Raw genomic sequence first — 12,317 nt, 5'->3', positions numbered from 1 at the left:
AAATGATTTGTCACAGAAACTCGATGGGGGCCAATGGAGTTGGCCCCATCACACGCAAGGTTCGAATCGAGGACCAAATAAGCACCGTATCATGTGAGAATGGGGAGTCTGCCTCGCGCCTCGTTTCAGGTTCCTGCAAGGCGGCTAAACCCAGTTCTGCCGCTATGCGATTGGTTACATTGTAGGATGTTCATGACGTAGCTCGCTAACTTGCTCGGATTTAGGCCTCCATCTTGAGTATCTTCACTACGTCAACCTGGAACATTCAGTCTGGGGCCATCTATTCATGCTGCTGATAAAACAGACCATTCGGATCATCTTTCAAATACACAAAGTATCTTGTAGTCTTTGCAACAACAAACTACCAGTCCTCACAATGTCCAACACCAGCCCCACGATATCGCTGTACCTAAACGGCAACCTTTTCTTTCAACTCGGACACAAAGGCATCTCAGGTACTATACCAACCTTGCAAGTCCAGATGCACGATGCATCACATGCCGCCACACTAGTTCTCCCGGGGTACCGATCATCGAGCAACACAGTCAGTCTTGATCTCGCGCTACAAGGAGGCCTTTTGGACCTTTTCGATACGGAGAACAACGAAAAGATCTCCATACCTTCCAGCACAGAGGAGCCTGGGAAACTGGTTGTCGAGGCCAAAGCGCGGAATCAATGGTTCGATCTCAAAGTCGATGCGCGTGACGACTTTTGGACAAACCTTCTCACGCCCGGCCACAAGTATGAGATTCGTTGGCGGAAGGATGGGAATATGCCATGGGCATATCGCGGTGATGATGAACGACAGCCTCCCGAGCGTCTGCCAGTGCGCCTCCTACCGCGCCCCGTCACTCTCAAGGTGTTTGATGATGCTACAGCGCCACTGCAACTCTCCGTATCGCTGTCTCCAACGGCAGACGTCTGTCATCTGAGCGGCGAGCCACGCTTTGGATTCGAACTCCAGGTTGTGTCGCACAGCGACGATGTCATCACTGTTTGTCTGGAGAAGACGCCCCTCAAACACTTCCATGGCATGGAAGAGATTGCACATGTCGTCGATGAAGAAGGTGAAGAGGTAGAATGGCCATATGGTATCGGTTGTTTCGAGGGCCGAGAGCCGTTTCCATCCGACAATATGTTTGAAGAGCTCGAGCCCAATGTACCGTATGAGCGGACGTTCTGGTTGGAAAAATTCAACAAAGAGACGTCGAATGGCGGTGAGCTGGAGGCGCTTGAAAGTGGTCAATCGTATACGGCAGAGGTTAGCAAGACCCTGCTAGGTGCTTTTTCAATGTGGAGGAGAGGGACTAAGCAAGAGTTGTTGGCTGGCGAGGAGAAGGATAAAGAGGAGAGGTGGAGGAGAAGCAGTGGCGAGAAGCTTCTTGAAGTCTCAGATCCATTTAAGTTTACTGCCGTCTAAAGGTTCAAGGGTTAGGGATTGAGGAATCAAGAGAGCGTAGCAGTGTGAGAGAGATGCCGCAGAAAGCCATACGTAAAGAAAGTCAAAGTGTTTTTTGTTCAAAACGACCTAGCTTGATATCCCGAGTTTAAACCCCCCAGTACATCCTCTCTGAAACAACCCCTCGGGATCAACATCTGCGCTGACCTCTCTCAAAAACTCCAAATTCCCTTCCCCATACCCCTCAAATGGCTTCTGCCACTTTGCGCAGTAATTCAAGTAGCGGTACCTATGCTGCGTTCCCTTCTCCAGCGCATACGCATCAATCTGCTCAATAGCATCTCTCGTGATATCCAGCACCAGCTGGTCGTCTTTTTCCAACGCCCAGTGCACCGTGAAACTGACAATGACCAGAGCATCTTTGTCGTCGCTGTCGTTGAGCCCCATTACGTCACTGTCGCCCATGCACACCCATGCTGGCAGTAAAGGCTGAAATACAAGCGTCCAGCTCATATCTTTGATATTGTGCTTTCGAATCGTCTTGATTGCATCGCGGTATGCCGTATGTGCGGCCCTCAAAGTTTCCATGTCGTTTTTGACCGTTGTTGTAGCGAACTCCTGACGGCGTTGGCGCGGATCCAAGGCACTCAGTTCATCTGTCGCACTGCTCAAAGTCTGCATTTTGCACGTACTCCATACACGTCCTATATTGCGGAAGCTTGAAGTGAACCAGCCACCTGACCACCTACTGCCGAAGAATGAAGTGAGCCAACTGTCTGGCCACTTCTCATTCTTCAGCTCAAGTGCTGTCTGCGCGAAGTGGACTGTTATGGCTTGGATGCCAACAGCCTGGAGATAGGAGAAACACGTCAACGGTCCGGCGGCATGAGGATCAAAACGGCGGTCCAGCTCGCCCGAGGGCAGTCGTGCATCGACGGCTTGAAATGCAGAGAGAATATTTTCCGCTTTCCAAGGCGCGTAGTACGCAAAGCCGCTCCATACATGTGCGCCGGCAAAAGTGCGAGCAGTGAAACGTGTTACGATGCCAAAGTTATTCCCTCCGCCTTTAAGCGCACGCCAAAGAGCAGTATTGTTCTGCTCGGAGGCCGCGACAATGGACCCATCTGCGAGAACAACTTCATACTCGATGACGCTGTTGCAGACGAACCCATACTTTGGCGAGAAAAAAGAAATACCTCCGCCGAGCGTGAGGCCAGCTACACCAACGACAGAGTTCCGTCCGCCCAGAACCGCAAGACCATCTTTTTCTAGAGTCGCATAGACATCGATCCATCGGCACCCTGCGCCCATTGCAACACTCTTCTTGTCGTCTGAAAGCACGACCTTGTTAAAACGGCTGAGATCGACCAGTACCCCGCCCCTGATACTAGATGCGCCAGCAACCGGGGAATGGCCTCCTCCGCGAATCGCAAAAACAGGCTCTACATCCTCGTTGGAGCCTCTGCATCGCGCGGTCCGTAGATCAAACTCTTGCTTCAGTATCTTGACAGCTTGCGCCAACTCCCATACATTGCGCGGCCGCACCACACATGACGGCTGGACTTGACATGCTTTCTCATCCCAGTACGCATTCATTGACGATTCAAATTCTCTGGGATTGTCTGGCGTGATGACAATATGCGGGACCGTTGCGGCGAGTCTGGCCCTTAGCTGGCGGGCAGATGTACTCAATCCATCGTCGTTTCTCAAACGACCTGGCTTTTCAACGTGCGCATCACGCTCGATTTGGGATGTGTATTTGCTCAAGCGCTTCCGAACATACACTGAAGCGAGTAGGATGGCGATGCAGGTATATGCGACCCATGAGAGTGCCATGATGAAGGGGCGACTGTGTTGACATTTGGAGATGCTGGAGGCTAGAGAACGACACGTGTAAGCGTCATAGAGCTGTCGTTTGCCGATCCTACAGTGACCGTGCGCCAGATGGTCATGGTCGCCAGTTGGACACCCCCACCACAACAACAACAAAACTTCAACGCGTCATAACTCAACTAATATGAACCTAATTCAAGAAGCGATTAAAAAAATTAAATCGCGAGAGCTAGGAGAACAATTCTCGTACTAATAAATTGCTAAAAAGTACAACGTACCACAAACGACGCTAATAAGACGACACAAACACCAAAGCGACGACTATGGCCTACGCAACCAATCCCTCCACCTAGAACGCGAAGCCGAGCTTGTACGATACGTCGAAACGCTTACCGAACGACGTTTGCCACCTACAAGAACAATGATACAACAGTTTGCCAGCTAGTTGGCTGGCAAACTGGTCTCCGAAAGCTGGGTTACCCGGTATCTCCGCCGGCATCCCAACCATCTCATCTCTCGCTTGGGCAAAGCTATGGCCAAGGAGCGGACTAAAGCTGATTTAGGGGCTAAGTATAGCTTGTACTTCAAGCTTTTACATGAAAAGATTGAGGAGTACAATATACAACCTATCAATATATTCAATATGGACGAAAAGGGGTTTCAACTTGGCTGGGTTGGCAGTACAAAACGTATATTTAGTAGGAGACTCTACGAGCAAAAAGGGGCAAGGCAAGCACTTAAAGATGGCTTAACTGAGTGGATAACGGTTATAGCTTGTATTTGTTCGGATGGTATAGCTTTGAGTCCAACACTCATCTTCTAGGGATCTAATGGGTCGGTTTAATTAAGCTGGGTTGAAGCTATACAAGCCGACGAGCACTTAGTCTTTGTAACCTCATCTCCCTCTAGCTGGACCAACAACGATATTGGGTTGGCTTGGCTCAAGGGGGTTTTTGAACGGGAGACCAGACGATACGCTTCAACTGGGTATCGATTATTGATCCTTGACGGCCACGGATCCCATGTAACTATGGAGTTTATTGAGTATTGCCACGACAACAAGATCCTCTTGTTTGTATTTCCACCTCACGCTACCCATACGCTTCAACCACTTGATGTGGTGATGTTCAAACCCCTGGCAACAGCTTACTCAACTTAGTTATCTGGATACCTACAGGACAGCCAGGGGTTGCTTAATTTGACCAAAGGAGACTTCTTCCCGCTCTTCTGGAGGTCCTGGACCTCTGTATTCAGGCCTCAACTCATCAAAAGGTCTTTTGAAGCCACCGGTATACAGCCAGCCAACCCAGACGTTGTACTCAAGAGGTTTGCCAAGGAGGCTTCAGATTCTGAAAGCAGCCAGTCAGTCCTCTCCGGAGACGATTGGCTCAAGCTCAAATCAATCGTACGCCGTGAGGTGAAGGATCAGAGCAGTAAGGACGTCAAGAAGCTTCAACAAAGCTTGTGCCACATCTTAGCTCAAAACAGTATACTTCATGAGGAGATCAGGGGCCTTAGGCAGTCCCTAGCCATCAAGGAGAGGCGACCAAAGCAGTCATTCGCCCTCTAGCTTGATGAGGACGAGGTTTACCATAGGGGAGCCAAAATATGGTCGCCTAGGAGTGTATAACGATCCCGCGATCGTTAGGAGGCACAACAACAACAAGCTAAGCTTAAAAAGCTTTAAAAAGCTAAGCAAGCTAAGATTAAGAAGGCAAATCGCGATTATGAGCTTTAAATTAAAGCTGCGAAGCGTGTTAAGCGGGAGAAGGGTTAGGAGGAGAGCAGAAAGCGGAGGGCTGCAGAGCAAGCTGAAAAGGAGCGCCGTAGAAGCCTCCGCGACGCTGAAAAAGCTATACAATTGCCCCAAAAGGGTAAGCGCAAAGCTTCAAAACCTTATAAGCTAGCTACAAAGCGTTAAAAGCGTGGTGGTGTTGCTCCAGCTGTGGTGAGAGCCGCAAGGGGTGCACTAGCTGTTGTACCGCGTAGTCGTCGAGACCGACCGATAACGCCCTCTAAAAAAAAATCTAAATAAGCTAAAACTTTCGTAGGCCTGTATATAGTATAATCCTAGCTTTGCGCAATTTTATCACGATTTGTGGGGGCTGTACAGCCTTATCTTTTTGATTATATTGTTGTTGTTGGGGTGTCCAACTGGCGACCATGACCATCTGGCGCACGGTCACTGTAGCCATTAAGCTTGGCGTTATGCTGAAATAGTGTACAAAACATGAAGACAGATGGGGCAAAACGACATGTAATAGATAAGGCACTTGATTATACGGTTCAATTCAGACATACGGGTTGGATATATAACTTGACGTCATCAACAAAACTCCTTGGCAGCGTAAACCCCGTTTATGTAATCCTATATATAACAACAGAAATCAATTCGGTGAGCTGGCCAAGGGAAGCCCCTAAACCTAGTCATCTTTAGACACAAATGTATTAAGCAAAGTACCAAACGCCCTCAATAGCCTAGCGTGGTGTAAAGTCGCACTTCGATTAAATTCCCGCTTCCGGATACCATTTCTTAACCCATTGGTCAAGCACCTTTGGTCCTACTGGCTTAGTCAGAAACTCATCCGCACCTGCCTCCTGAGCATTTTTGCGATCAGTTGCAGAATCTTGCCCAGTGACAATGAACAAGACGCTCTTTTGCCAACCTTGCTCCTCTTCCAGTTTCCGGATCTCTCGAGTTGCCTCTATACCGTCGCATTCGGGCATTTGTAGGTCCATGAGAATTAGATCGAATGCCTGTGTAGTTACTTGCTGTTGCAAAAGAGTGTCATATTTGGGGACAAGTGCTTCGGAGAAGATTTTTACAGCTTCTCGCCCATCTTTTGCCGTCCGATATGGAATGCCACGACGGTCGCAGTACATCTCCAGCAAGCGCAGGTTGACATTGTTGTCGTCAACAAGCAGGGTCATGGGCTTTTTCGAAACTACTCCTGGTTTCCCACCAGGTAAGGAGGGCTTGGGTTGTATCGTGAGGCTCTGCAAGGATTCTGTGAGTTCTGATCGCAACTTTTCAGCGGATATTGAAGCTTCCTCCACTAAACTTATGGGCAGAATGGCCGTTTTTTGAGGGACCGACAGACAGGTAGGGTCCGTGGCGCTTATGTGGCCTCCTGACTGCATGATGGATGTGCCAAATTCAACCAACATTGCGGTAACTAGCTCCATTGCTTGTACCATCTGGTCTGTCAAGAAGGGCCCTTGGATGTAAACTGCGTTGTCCTGTCTTCTGAGTCGTTTGTTTTGAAAATCAACAAAACTTGCATGTTCAGGAACGAGACAAATGACCACTTGCTCGCTACCGACACTGGCCAATTGCTTGCAGAATTGAGGAAGATCGTGAGAGTAGTCCAGGATAACAAGGCTACCGGCCTTTTCCTTGCATTCCTGCCAACCGGTATTTGAAAGCCAAAGACCAAAGTGGTGTGATAATGAGGATGTTGGCGAATCGGATATGAGACGATGGAACGTCTGTGGTGTTTGGACCGGCTTATCTTTCAAGGCACGACGCGTTGAAATCGAGCTGGCAAAAATTGGATCGTTGAACGTAGCCCTTACGTATGATGCCGAATCATGCTTGGAAGACAGCAATGCTACCTGCCCGTCCAAAAGCGTCGCTGCCTTGCAAGCTACAGTTAGACCCAAAGCAGATTCCATGGTGCTGAGTCCGTCTTTACCATCAACATCGCTTAGAGTCGAGCCGGGAGACTTGACCATATTGCACCCGCTTTGATAGACGTCGACGAACAGAAACTGAAGATCCTCTGTGACGGTCAAATTTACTGCTACAACCCCGCCAGCCGATTGTTGGGCAGCATAAACTACAAGTGGTTGGATGCAGTCGAGGAAAATCCGCATGTCTATCACCAGCATGTCGCAATGAGGTGGGAGGCAATTCGAAATTATGATGGACGGCCGAACGGATAAATCATCGGACAACCCCATCAGGACCTCGTGGAGCAGGGCAGTTTCAATTTCGGCAATGCTATGTAGCGACATGACTCGTTCGGCTTGAGCAATGTCGGCCCATTGGTTCAACTTGATTAGGCTGTTTACCGTTGAGATGAGCTCCCTTGCTGAAGTCTTAATTGTCTGAACGTAGGTATAGAGGTCCAACTGCTCTGTTTCTCGGTTTGTAATTTCCGGGATTACGGTCCGTGTTTTGAGCACTTCCGTCAGGAGTTCGGCCGAGCCGAGAATGCCGTGTATTGGCGTTCGCAGTTCATGGGTGATGCCGCGCAAGAAAGACTCCTTGGTTGCAAGAGCCTCTTGCAGTGCTCGATTTTGCCAGTAGCGACATAAGACCATCTGTTTAAAGACTGGAGTCAGCAGGTGGTGTGGGCATGGCTTGTTCTTGGATTGTACCTACAGCGCAAGTTTGTACGAACCAGGAATCGACATCGTCAAAGATGATTTTCAAGTCATTGCAGCTTACAACCAGGAATGTTGGAATACGTTGGCTGGCGCATTGAGCTGCAATCGCACGTACAGCCCGAGTCGCTGTCAGATCCAGGTGATTCAGCTTGTTTACGGCGTAATCAAAGTAATCCGTGTCTTCCCAAAGACCCTGCTCGAGTTCGCAGGTAGGAATGACTGTACCGCCCTCAAGTACGATGCGGCCATCCATGGTTTGGATGATGTGTACCTCCATACCTGGATAGGTTTGCTGGAGCATCTTTGGAATTTCTTCCTCCATGTTAGCGTGCTCGTCACAATGCCGTTGAGCGTCGCAGAGCAGCTCCAGCATCCGCCTTCTCTCCTTTTGACGTCTAGCCCTGGCGCTGTGGACTATGTCTGCGACGATAAAATCGGCAAGACGGATAAGGGACTGCTGGACGGTTGGGCAGAGCAGCTCTTCTGGCGAATTCGAGGCAACGCAGAGAGAGCCAAAAGCCACGTGCTGCCCGAATTCGGTTTCAAACTTCAATGGCACACCTGCATACGCCCGTAATCCTCCGACCTCGACATGAGGCGACTTTTCGAAGCGCCAGTCATTAACCATGTTTTGCAAGGCAAATATGCTCTACGCTGGTTAGCCGCAGAATGTGTGCAGGGATAGAGAACACGCACATCAGGCGTCTGGTTGATTGTATGGGCACAGGTGCTTTCGCGGCGCGGCAAGACTGCGAGCGGAAGATTGACGGTAACCAGGCGCGTGTAGGTGTTGTGGTTCAAGAGGCCAGCAATGACAAACTCCCATCCTACCGTCTCATGGGCTACAAGTACCTTTTCCTGCAGCCGGGACATGAGCTCTTCGTCCTCGAGCAAGCCGCGGGTGTAGTAGAAGAGCATGGTCAGCCGCAGCCTCTCGTTGGGCGCCAGCACGGGGAAAAGGTAGCGGTCGGTCTGGCAGTGACGAGGACATTGTGCCTTTGTGGGAATGGGCGCAGGGGCACAGCTGTCGGTTTTGGCTGGATACACGGCCTCGAGGTCCTCCACCGTCCACGCATCCAGGGGAGCGTCAGCATGCTCGGGGTCAAGAATGGGGGCGGTGGCAGTGGGACGGTCGGCTAGGACGGGGGCAGCATGTCTGGACGTCAGGACGGCTGCATCAGCCTTTGGGAAGAAGGCAGCACGCTGGCCGCGCGCAGACTGCATCGGGGTGTTTGCAGAAAGACTCTTCGTCCAGCATTGAAGGCAGAGGTTTGCCAGACGGTACGCATGGGTGGGGTTCGCTGCGCAAGCTAATGCTCTCAGCGTGGCGCAACCTAAGCTGGTCCAGAAGGTCAGACTCGACGGGGGGTCCAACGGCGTGTAGAACGCGCGATCGTCTGTGTGGCTGGGGGTCGACGGCGAGATGCGTGCGAGTCTGGTTTTGCATCATGGCCATGTTTTCCCAGCCTCGTGGAATATCGGCCGCTGCATCGTGTCCACACGGCCTGGCGTGCTATTTTGCGAGCCGAGGCCAATCGATCGATGCCCTGCTGCGCGCCAGTCGTTAGAGTCGCAGTCTGCATCGCCGATGGGACATGGCCGGCCGGCGAGGCAAAGGCAGAGATAGCGTCGATGGCGATGCTTCGCCCACTGGGCCTGATGGTGAGCGTGAATGGAGTAGCACCCATCGCAGCACACAGCTGGAACGCGGGGGGGGGTTTCGGCTTCCGCCGCCTGCCATTGGCTGCCCGCGCCGTCTCCCCGCCCGCGCCCGGTGTCTGCTTCACCCTCCCACTCCTGTTGCAAAGACGACTCCATCTCTCTGCGCAACCCTGCGACCGTCCACTCCGCCTATATGGGCGCCCCCCAGAAGCGTTAGCGCCACTCGTGCGTATCATTCAGGGAGGCCGAGGTGTTGCCCGGCCCGATTCCCATGCCGCCGGCAAACGGCCGAGCCACCAGTCAGCGCGCCGGCAGTTCACATACATTTGTACTTGAGAACGCCCAAGTCACAGGATGTAGTCTCGACTGCCCTCTGTCGACGAGTCATCACAAGCTGCTAGCCTACTCGGACAGCACAGCCTACGAGTCGGACATGTTCACGACTGGAAGCCGGACTCGACCTCAGCCTCCCATCTCCGCACCATCTACAGGGTACTTTCCACAGGAACACGACCCGCTCAAAGGATTTGCGCACAATGCAACCAGCCCTGTACATACGCCTCGTATCCAACCGCCAAGGAGGCCCAGATGCACGCCATCAGAGGAGGACCGCCAGGGACAAGAGCATCTCCTCATGGGACCAGCATCGTGCCTTGGTACCATCAAACCAGGATGCGCGCACACGTTGGTCTAGATGGACCTATACTGACATCTTTGGTGGATGTTTGATACGGCCTAGCATCATGCTGTTCACTTTTCCCCTATCAGAGGCGCTTGTGTGGAGAAAATAAGCAATGCCTCACGTGCCCAACAGCTATGTACATTGCCTAGTTTCTGGATAATATGCAGCGCACAGCCAGCGTCAACAGGCGCGTCCTCGCTGATCTCCGCATCCCGGATTGAGGTAGCTGTCTCACTGTCAGACCATGTCGTACGTTTACCACCTGTGGGCGGATGTGCGCAGCCGAGAGACAGGCTGAACTTAGATTGCACAAACAGCATCTTACTCGCATGTCCAGAAGATGCCAAGCGCCAGTTTTGCGAGTAGTAGGTACGAAAGCCGTGGTACTAGGTGTTTATTGTCCAGATAGTGCCAAACGCCGCTGCACAATGTCGACAAAGGAGCTCTGGCTAAGTGAACACTGCGCTACAAAGAGCATGGCAATACCTGGGCTGGATGCCAAAAGATCTTCATCTCGTCTTGCGTAAGCCTCTACCTACTTTCTTCTTGGGGCTCTTGGTCTGAATGCGGGTATGAACAACGGCCTCTCCCTTACCCGTCCGGTAGTCATAGTGTCAGTGCGGCCTGGTTCTTTTAATTTCCGACCCCCGGATTCGAGAAACCATAATCCACCGTCCTGCACTAGCCGAGATGATTTCTAAAGCTTGGATGATCCCATTATCACATGGCTAATAGTGATCTTCAGCACGTCGGCGATGACAAACCAAGATGACGTGGTATGAGTAGTAATAGAGGATGACTACGAAACCGAGTCTGGACAACCTGTAAGCAGTCAAAGATCGCCTGTAGTAGGGAGCTCAATAATCGGGTTGATTTTGACAATTATCGAGTGGCCAGAACAATGGAGATGTTCAAACTGGCGTGACGACGGAAGTGAACAAGCCTCGTACTCTCCTCTAATGCTTACTGAGATGGTCAAGATGGCGGATCTTGCCGGGCAACTGATTATTATTATTATTACTTTGAACATTGGATTTCGATGGTGGATTTGCTGCGCCTGGAGTGTTGATCAGATAGCAGCACAACTGGAAAGCTCAGAAACATCAAGATAAACAATATCGTTCACGATCATGCTCGCCCATCTCCGCCGGCCTTAGACATGGTGCGAACGACCTTGGAATGTCATAAGCAATGACATTATCAGATGAGAATGATTTATCCACGTTGTTACTTCGAGATGAAAAACTGAGTCCATTAGAAGCAAACAGTAACTCTTCCTCGCACCAGACCACTTCAAATCCCAAACTTACAACAGCGCTCTTAGAGTCTACCTTCAGCCCATCAATATAAGCCCTTAAAGTTAAAAGCCTTAAAGTTAGGAAAGCCTTAGTAAAACAACTTACATCAGTAGTCATCAATTTAGTATTACCACGATAAATCTACAGCATTCAAACGCAAACCAGATGTGTCTTAACCACCATTCAGACACCGATCAAAGTCTCACACAGCTCGCACACGCAGCAAACTCTCAATTCCCCAAGAATATTTGAGATGATTTTCCATTGATCAACTTTGAATTGAACTTTTCTCCAATCAACAACACAGGACATCACCCAGTTGACGCCGCCTCGAAAGCACACAGGCTCACAGTGTCCTCTCCACCACCATCACCATCCTATGCCAATCTTAACAAATTGCAAATCCCCAAAAGGCTCCAAAAGCGTCGATACAAGTATGCGGCGTGGTAAATTTAGTTTCAGCGCAGATTATCAGCCTCTGACACCCATTGCTGAAGAAGACCCCATGCATGATGACCTAGACATCGCAGTACCCATCCCAGAGACCGCAACAGCTTTGAACAAGACTGCTGGAGAATCACAAGTCGCATCACCCAAATCTATCCAAGACACCGCTCGAAATGCAATCTCTCCCGTCAAAAACGAAGTAACTAACTCGGCAGCTGGCACGACTACCCAAGAGCCCCAGCAGAACACTGACCAGGCGTCCATGTCAAGCAACACACTATTCGCAGATCAAATCGCTAGGGTAAAGAACTTGAATACTTCTTTTGAGCAGCTTCAGTTGAAAGCTGCCAGTCTCTTTTCCCGGATCGATGCGCTTCAGGCGGAGATTGACATGGTGCGCATGGCTCAGATTAAATCTGTGGAACATCGTGCCATGGCATTACAGATAAGAATTGAGGCGCTGAAGATGGAGAGGATGCTGAGGGATGATATCAGTGAAGAGGTATCGTAGTTGTAAACATTTTTGGGCACATATTTAGTGTTTGTGGAACATGCGGAGGAAGTATTGGGTTGACGGTTTGATTGCAGAAGCGAGGTTTCTTGA

At 50.6% G+C, this 12,317-nt stretch overlaps 6 protein-coding genes across 6 annotated transcripts; 4 read left to right on the top strand and 2 right to left on the bottom strand.

Annotated features, from left to right (window-relative positions):
• The first annotated feature begins 398 nt into the window (after window positions 1-398).
• Window positions 399-1,497, top strand: SETTUDRAFT_162468 (uncharacterized protein). Its single transcript, XM_008022727.1, has one exon. The coding sequence runs from the start codon at window positions 482-484 to the stop codon at window positions 1,418-1,420; it is 939 nt and encodes a 312-aa protein (XP_008020918.1). The 5' UTR covers window positions 399-481; the 3' UTR covers window positions 1,421-1,497.
• A 31-nt stretch (window positions 1,498-1,528) lies between these two features.
• On the bottom strand, window positions 1,529-3,235 carry SETTUDRAFT_152926 (uncharacterized protein; the record flags this gene model as incomplete). The annotated part of the gene is made up of 2 exons (XM_008022726.1): window positions 1,529-2,103; window positions 2,149-3,235. The coding sequence occupies 2 exons, from the start codon at window positions 3,233-3,235 to the stop codon at window positions 1,529-1,531; spliced, it is 1,662 nt and encodes a 553-aa protein (XP_008020917.1).
• Window positions 3,236-4,262: 1,027 nt separating this feature from the next.
• SETTUDRAFT_18563 (uncharacterized protein) lies at window positions 4,263-4,802 on the top strand (the record flags this gene model as incomplete). The annotated part of the gene is made up of 2 exons (XM_008021912.1): window positions 4,263-4,307; window positions 4,392-4,802. 2 exons carry the CDS (start codon window positions 4,263-4,265, stop codon window positions 4,800-4,802), a joined length of 456 nt encoding a protein of 151 aa, XP_008020103.1.
• A 935-nt stretch (window positions 4,803-5,737) lies between these two features.
• SETTUDRAFT_86545 (uncharacterized protein) lies at window positions 5,738-8,848 on the bottom strand (the record flags this gene model as incomplete). The annotated part of the gene is made up of 3 exons (XM_008022277.1): window positions 5,738-7,558; window positions 7,620-8,273; window positions 8,321-8,848. The coding sequence occupies 3 exons, from the start codon at window positions 8,846-8,848 to the stop codon at window positions 5,738-5,740; spliced, it is 3,003 nt and encodes a 1,000-aa protein (XP_008020468.1).
• A 709-nt stretch (window positions 8,849-9,557) lies between these two features.
• Window positions 9,558-9,980, top strand: SETTUDRAFT_18561 (uncharacterized protein; the record flags this gene model as incomplete). Its single annotated transcript, XM_008021911.1, has 1 exon — window positions 9,558-9,980. The coding sequence occupies one exon, from the start codon at window positions 9,558-9,560 to the stop codon at window positions 9,978-9,980; it is 423 nt and encodes a 140-aa protein (XP_008020102.1).
• A 1,722-nt stretch (window positions 9,981-11,702) lies between these two features.
• SETTUDRAFT_18560 (uncharacterized protein) lies at window positions 11,703-12,224 on the top strand (the record flags this gene model as incomplete). The annotated part of the gene is made up of 1 exon (XM_008021910.1): window positions 11,703-12,224. One exon carries the CDS (start codon window positions 11,703-11,705, stop codon window positions 12,222-12,224), a length of 522 nt encoding a protein of 173 aa, XP_008020101.1.
• Between the last annotated feature and the right edge of the window lie 93 nt (window positions 12,225-12,317).

Source organism: Exserohilum turcica, assembly GCF_000359705.1.
Source record: "Exserohilum turcica Et28A unplaced genomic scaffold SETTUscaffold_1, whole genome shotgun sequence".
Lineage (NCBI taxonomy): Eukaryota > Fungi > Ascomycota > Dothideomycetes > Pleosporales > Pleosporaceae > Exserohilum > Exserohilum turcicum.
The sequence above is the reverse complement of the archived record's forward strand: the minus strand, read 5'-3'. Positions and strand labels throughout refer to the sequence as shown.